The following is a 7,868-nucleotide window of genomic DNA, read 5'->3' on the forward strand; positions in this document are numbered from 1 at the left end:
GATGAGGATTAGGATGACGACGATGACGACGACTACGAAGCAGCGGTTACCAAAGGTGTTCATGCGAGGCAACTTGATAAGTTGATATGAACGAAGGATAAAATGCCACCCTCTTAGATGAGAATCTCGAATATACCTTGGCGGGAAAGATATGTCTCAGAAGATGGGGTGGAATATTAGACCGAAGCAATTCCGCACCGTACTTTCACTAAAGCTACTATCTCATTCCACAAACTCGGCATATAATAAGAAAGGTTTCATACATGACTACAATATGTCAAGGGTCGTTTAAGGGGATTCAATTAATACGATTGCTGGGGGGGGGGGGGGGTTAACGCCAAAAAAGTTCCATTGTTAATGAAGGGGGAAATGCCTACAATGGAGTTTGTAAGTCCGTTTATTGAGCTACACCGTCTTTTACATAAACTACATTCAGTAATAATTATAAAAACAATAAAAAGGAAAAGGAAAGGACATATTCGTTTACGTTTTTATCGTTTAAGTTTTTTTGGAACTTTCTAGAGATAAAGAAAACGTGGGGTACTTGTCCATCTAAATATCCCGTTATGATAATCTTGGATTATAAATAGGTACAAATTGAGTCACCGAGACTGACCAATTTAAATGACATCTGTGAGAAGAAAGAACTCTGACAGTCACTGAGAAGAAATTGGTAAGTGGTATCCCGAGATTCACCACTTGTGAAATTTTACTTTATATTACGACATGTAACTCGAAAACAATTATCTATCACTACCACTTTCATATTACAATTAAATATTCACTCAATTTTAGGACAGGATTTCATGAAACATTGAACTGAAAGTAAGTATTTCACCGAACTAGATCATTATGCGAAAGACTTCAGTTAGTCCAATCGGAGGTAACTGCCGTATTATCATATAACAAAAGAGTAGCGACTTTACCTGCAATCAATATGTTCATGATAAACTTCTACCCAATTGCTTAATAAACATAACCCCATAATTGGTCAAAGTGTTTTACAACTGTTTCAAATCGTGACACAGTTGCCCATGATGTAAAACTCAAAATGTTATATACATTAGCTAAATCTCATGTTGATGAAAACAACACGTTAGAATGTAAAACAGCGAATTTGTATATACACACACAAAGAACCCTATATTCCTATACTGAAGCTACTCGAATGCTGGTTGAATATTTTATACAGTGTGGTTAAAACATAGGCAATACTTTAATTACATGTAGCCTATAAAAACTTTTAGCCCAAAAAGCATATCTGTGTACACCCAACAGGCATGATAAGACTGGATCTCATTGTCCAAGTTGTGATCCAAAATGTAATCTCTTATGTACATTTATTGGTAAGTCGGATGAAACGTCCTCATAATGCTCAATTACCATTCGTGTAGTTATTGTACTTATTGAAGTGTTTTCTCCAAAGAAAGTTTTTCCATCTCTCCCCATCTACATAGATGTACAATTAAAATTAACTAACAAATAATTACTGTCAAATAAATAGGTAACGGGAATCATCGTGTGTAGGAAAAGAAAAATATTAAATATAATTATAATAAAGTTTACAGCGAAGTCCTTACCTCACTCTGTAAAAGGGTTATGTACATTATCGCATTGGATGAAATATTCCATACGGTGCTTCCATTCTGAATAATTTGTTTGTCTACTTTGAACCTTTTCAAGTTTCCCAATATTGACTCTGGTTTATATATCCGCCATCTTAAAGGAGCTGTGCGGAGTCTGTCACAGACTACACTGTAACTTAGTAGCTTTTCCGATTGTTAATATTTACACCTTATAAATATTTTAAATTATATTTAAAGGATGAGAGAGTGCAGAAGTAGTACACACTCGTTATTTATAACATGTTTATTATATGGCGTCAATTCACCAAGTTATATACCAATAGAACCGTTCATACAAAGACACGTACAGATGAAAATATCTTCATTTAGCGCAGAAAGGGAATATTTCACTTAATCCTATGTAGTTACATTTTTATATGTATCAGTTTAATTAGATTAGTTGGAGTTGCACCATACATCCATGCACATTGTACAAAAGCCCTGGGTACAGACTACGTCATGGAGCTTCCAGTTGTCTTCTCTCCAACTTGCCACACACATCTCCGAGCTTATATCATAATTAGGTTGATCGGTACCCCACCAACTGCAGAAATAATAAAAGCAACAACTTTTCAAATAAATTACTCCTTTCAAATTGATGAAATATGGAGATGATGAAGATGAAGAAGATGAAGATGGGTTTGCAGTAAATAACTGTACAATCGTTTTACACGTCGTTACAGGTTCACTCTATTTTCGACTGTAAAACTCAACATACTGCTGCGAACGGACAATAGGAAACGATCTACTTGGCTAAAACAGTGAAAGTCAGGTTTTCTATTTTTATCCTCGTATATAATTTTATTCATCGTGTAGCCTACTTGTGTTCCTTTTGTTGTCAGCGGTGTTGTCCGTTTGGCGTTCCATTCATTTCACAAAGATGGTTAGAACACTTTCTTCTTCCATCAGTCACAAAAACATTTCCAACAGGACAATCCTTTCATGTTAAATTTAAAATTAACGAACTTATCAGTCAGCAATTGTTGTATAAAATCGTACACATATTATGGTGCCTTCTCAAATGCATGTACCTGGTTTGTAATAATATCGCTGAAGGCTATACTTATGTATATTATACATAGCAACTCTGAACAATTGCCTTTGTTATGGAACACAGAATCGAACTAGGATTTGGGCTAGCCTGTTACATACCTATCACTTAGTTCAAAGACGGGACCTTCACTCCATTCGAATTTTTTCTCGTCATTTCGAATAATATCAACCCACACCCAATCGCAGGTAGAAGATTCTTCATATGTACTCATCAGATCACTGAATGTCTCCTGATGAAATAATGACATATTGGCTCAACTATAGTCACAGGTTACACTGACGAGAATAGATGTGTCTTAGACTAAGAGTACTATAAATTACATATATGGTAGATATAATATATGTTAAATTGAGACCATAAGACCTTATAATGTCTGTGAAATTATGACATATTAAGTTGTTTGTATATGAGGCAATAATTTGGCCTTTCAGTTTTACCAATATGTGTTTAAAAGTTTGGAAGAGGCAAACTGTAAGAGGTGGTGATACTAGATGTATCAATAACTTGTTAGTTTTAATGACATTCTACACGTATGTGAACTTGAAAGAAGATTACAAGACACCCTTGTGGATTCATCGGCCATACCCTCCCTCCTATATGTCACCAACACATAGTTAAGCCAATCATATTATACTTTGGATATAGTCGGACAACAGACTGCTGAATATCAAAGATGATAGTAAAAGTGTGTATTTCTTTACTTATGGCATTGAACATGTCACAATTAATAACAAAGGAAGCATATAAGAAATGAGAAATATGATATTGTTTCTTTGGCCTTTAATGTATTGCAACATTAATCTTCCGTGCTCACCGATGAGGTTTTGTTGGCCTGCAAATGCTCAAAACCGAACATTTTTCCTCCAATTTCCAGGCAGGTCGTCTTTGCCAAGGAATACTTCTCTTCGTTAGCAAAGAAAAAGTGGCAACCTTGAAGACAAATCATTATCGTCATAATCATAATCATACCTAGGTATTAATGAACTTGTTATGACATGTCATTTGATATCAGAATTGTGAAAGGTGTTTGTAGGTTTTCAATAATACCTACTGGCGTGATTATCAGACTGGGCACACTACTCTCATGTCAATTATGCCATATAATACTTCATTCAGTCGTTTTCTCCATTTTTTCTCTGTTAAGGTTTTTCGAGCAATTCCGTAATGCAAAGGTAGTTTTGTACTTTAACCGTAATCAGGATTTACAAATGAATGCAATTTTAAAATGGTGCAGAAATGAATATTTACGAGGTGCGTTTTCAATAGTCTCTGAAGTGGAGGGAGACACATCTGTAATGCTGTCGCTTTGAGCTTCCTGTGAACTGCTAGGAGGCGTGTTACCATTGGTATGCGTCCCTTCTTCAAATAAAAAAGAACGAAAAAATAGTAGCTATAACCAGAATGGAAAATGCATTGTGGTTTCGATGAAGTAACACGAACAGTTTTCTTCAAGAATCTGAGGTAACGTAAAGTTAGGGTGTACAACACCCTTGATCATAGTAAAACAGTGAAAAAGCAGTGTGATGTGACAAACAATAAATTCACATTGACATAGGCTGTCCTAAAATGACCATTGACCTCAACAACAGGCTTCCTGTACTCAATGTGATAGATACATCATCATACTAAATATGACATCTGTCCTTGTTGAAATATTGTGTAAAAATTGTTTTCACAATTTGACCATTGACCTCCACTCACAACATTAGGCTTCTTGTACTCAATGTGGTGCAGATACAAACCAAATATGCGGTCTGTCCAAGTTTCCTTGCGATAGGATGTTTAGGAAGGTACGTCAGTGTCGAGAGTTGAGAGTAAGATGGGAGTGAAGCTAATGATTGGCGTAAGTTGACTTTAAACGACATTTGACCTCCACCAAAATCAATAGACTTCTTGTACTCAATGTGTTACTTCTACACACCAACTATGAGGTCTGCCTAAGCTTCCCTTCTTGAGATATCGTGTTTACAAGGTGTTCACAATTTGATCCCCGGTGACCCCAAATGACCTTTGACGTCTACAAAACACGAAAGGCTTTTTTTCTCAATGTGGTACTTCTATACACATCAAACATTGGGTCTGCTTAAACCTTCCCTTCTTCAGCTATCGTGCTTACATGGTTTTCACAATTTGACCCTTGGTGACCCTAAATGCCCTTTAACCTCCATAAAATACAATAGGCTTCATTATCTTAAGGTGGTACTTCTACACACCAAATATGAAAATAGTCTGAGCTTCCCTTCTTCAGATATCGTGTTTACAATCTGCACGTCAAAACACACACTATCATTCATTATCCATCATGAATGCAAAGGTTACGATTATCATCGAAACCAAAAACAAATCAAAAGAAGGGGTGGGGGTCTTTTCTCATTTGGACACCGTCGATACAGGTAATATTGGTGCTATCTCGATCTCAACTCCATACACAATACAGGCAAATCTAGAGTTAGTATGCCTTCAAATTTTTGGAGCTAGATTCTTAGAAGACATGAAACAGAAATGGAGTCAAAACTAAACTTGAAACTATAGTCAATGATATAGTATTTACTAAATGAATAAATGAGTCAGTATTAAACACTTAATAGGTAAATGCCAAATACAACATGGAGTCAAAGCAATATGCGAAACACAAGAGATGAATTAACTAAAGCTAACGACAGAGTAGAAGCAAGCTACTTCATTGTAGGATCGAATTAAGTCAGTTCCTGTGGACTGTGGTATAACTGACTCGAGTCTTTGACTAATTACTATATCTTTGCATGGACAACTTTACCAACATTTACGAATCACATCACTCGAATTATCACTTCTACAACCCTAACACGAGGGAGAATAGAAAATCAAAGTAAACAATGATTTATGAACGTACCAGTTGTTGTATCTTGGCCAACGGGAGATTTCGATTGTTCAAGTGAGACGCCTCCAAGACGATATGAAGTGCAAAGATGTGTCTCATTATCTGGTGAAATAGCCCATCTGAAATGTCCATTAACTAATCGCTGATACCTGTAACAGACCTTAGCTGTGAAATATCATGAAAAGTAAGTGTATGTATATAAATAATATGTATATATATATATATATATATATATATATATATATATATATATATATATATATATATATATATATGTATATATATATATATGTATATATATATATATATATATATATATATATATATATATATATATATATATATATATATATATATATATATATAGTTCCTGTGGACTGTGGTATAACTGACTCGAGTCGAGTCTTTGACTAATTACTATATCTTTGCATGGACAACTTTACCAACATTTACGAATCACATCACTCGAATTATCACTTCTACAACCCTAACACGAGGGAGAATAGAAAATCAAAGTAAACAATGATTTATGAACGTACCAGTTGTTGTATCTTGGCCAACGGGAAATTTCGATTGTTCAAGTGAGACGCCTCCAAGACGATATGAAGTGCAAAGATGTGTCTCATTATCTGGTGAAATAGCCCATCTGAAATGTCCATTAACTAATCGCTGATACCTGTAACAGACCTTAGCTGTGAAATATCATGAAAAGAAAGTGTATATTTTTATATAAATTATATATATATATATATATATATATATATATATATATATATATATATATATATATATGTAGGCATTATATATAACTAGTATGTATGTATAGTAAATGTATATATTCACTTTCTTTGTATTAACATTGCAGAACAGGAAACTTAAGACATATCTTACCCTCTGCCATGATCACAACTGTAAAAAGGACGATCACGAGTTCGTCTCGATGCATTGTCTTTAAATTCGCCAAAACGTAGCGTTTTGGGTGGTACACTGCAGAGAGTCGAAGAAATATAAAATATCCATTAGCTGTAGTAATTGTAGAAAGAAAGAGTGAAATATAATAGCCTTAGTAACCCCTAACTTCCATCGCTCTTCCCTCAGTCCATCCCCTCAGAACTTTTTTCTTTTCTCGTCGGAAATTGCAGCGACATCTTAGTGATTGCTTGTTTTCTCTTCGTTTTTTCCCCTTTTTTCACCTTCAGGCATTTGAAGTAATAATGGTTATACTTTACGGGCGAACATATAATCTGAAATTCACACAAATCTTACCAATATTAGTTTTCTTCCTCGACTTTAATGAAATATACGAACTGTCGTCAGCTTCACAACCTAACTCTGTCTCTCGTTTACACCTCGCAAGTTACCACGATATCCTTCTTGATAATTTATCTAAGACACGTTAAGCAAGTCCTCACTGTTCTTTTTGTTAGCTTTAAACTTATGTTAGGTGATGTTCAGAATTGGTTAAGAGAGCCGAACTTCTTTGTCCACCTTAACCCCAAGTTCGTGACATACAATTACGGTAGAAATGGGTGCCGACATCTCTCGTCTTTGGAATATTTTCTTTGTAGTTTAATCTATGTAATAGTGCATGTAATAAGACTTTTCTTTCAATGGCTTTACATCAAGAATCTTGCAAATATACCTCTTTCTTTTATTGAAATGTCTCAATAAATTAAAGAGTATATTAATACCATGCTACCATCTTGAGCAGCACGTACATATTGCAAAGTTATTGACTACTTTTGTTATTGATTTCAAGGAAAACTAATCCTTGCACAACTTGTTATTTATTAAAAAATATTTCATAAATGAACTCTTCGCTATGCAGAAAACTAATAGAATGTGTGTTGTTACTCGTATACAGTGATTTCCAAAGCTGGGCTCTCTTCACAACAAAAGATTTATAGATTATAAGTACACACAAAAAAGGAGGTATGGAAAGAATCAGATATTGACTAGTCAACGTTTACGATAGCGGAGTCAAATGAAAACCATATATATGTGTGTTATTAAACTCATGTGAGCCAAATAAAAAATCAATCAACTAATCTATCTATCTATCCATCCATCTATCTATCGATCCATCTATCCATCGATCCATCGATCCATCCATCCATCGATCCATCCATCGATCCATCCATCCATCCATCCATCCATCCATCCATCCATCCATCCATCCATCCATCCATCCATCCATCCATCCATCCATCCATCTATCTATCTATGTGTGTGTATTTAGTAAGAATTATTTTCCTTTGGAAAGGTATTCCTGCAATGGAGTGGAAAAGCGCACCACACCAGTAAGCTTTGGTTAGTAGTTATATAGCTG

General features: G+C 35.0%; 1 protein-coding gene across 3 annotated transcripts; it reads right to left on the reverse strand.

Annotated features, from left to right (window-relative positions):
- Positions 1-389: 389 nt before the first annotated feature.
- LOC139981137 (uncharacterized) lies at positions 390-7,655 on the reverse strand. 3 transcript variants are annotated; one of them, XM_071993324.1, is made up of 8 exons: positions 6,806-7,655; positions 6,431-6,526; positions 6,079-6,231; positions 5,552-5,704; positions 3,928-4,038; positions 3,494-3,609; positions 2,778-2,908; positions 390-2,169 (listed from the first exon to the last, which is right to left on the reverse strand). In XM_071993324.1, the coding sequence occupies exons 2-8, from the start codon at positions 6,483-6,485 to the stop codon at positions 2,022-2,024; spliced, it is 867 nt and encodes a 288-aa protein (XP_071849425.1). In that variant the 5' UTR covers positions 6,486-6,526; positions 6,806-7,655; the 3' UTR covers positions 390-2,021. The 3 variants fall into 3 exon arrangements, with proteins under 3 accessions (XP_071849425.1, XP_071849426.1, XP_071849427.1); XM_071993325.1 differs by having other exon boundaries at positions 3,928-4,035; positions 6,431-7,655; XM_071993326.1 differs by lacking the exon at positions 5,552-5,704 and having other exon boundaries at positions 6,431-7,655.
- Positions 7,656-7,868: the final 213 nt, after the last annotated feature.

The sequence above is a fragment of the Apostichopus japonicus genome, chromosome 15 (genome assembly GCF_037975245.1).
Source record: "Apostichopus japonicus isolate 1M-3 chromosome 15, ASM3797524v1, whole genome shotgun sequence".
Classification (NCBI taxonomy): Eukaryota; Metazoa; Echinodermata; class Holothuroidea; order Aspidochirotida; family Stichopodidae; genus Apostichopus; species Apostichopus japonicus.

Bases quoted from the DNA above. Each gene is read 5' to 3' on its own strand.
- LOC139981137 (XM_071993324.1), bottom strand. From the start codon at position 6,485: ATGCATCGAGACGAACTCGTGATCGTCCTTTTTACAGTTGTGATCATG. The intron at 6,232-6,430 runs GTAAGATATGTC...GATATTTCACAG, and splicing joins AGTTGTGATCATGGCAGAGG to CTAAGGTCTGTTACAGGTAT. The intron at 5,705-6,078 runs GTACGTTCATAA...GATATTTCACAG, and splicing joins TGGCCAAGATACAACAACTG to CTAAGGTCTGTTACAGGTAT.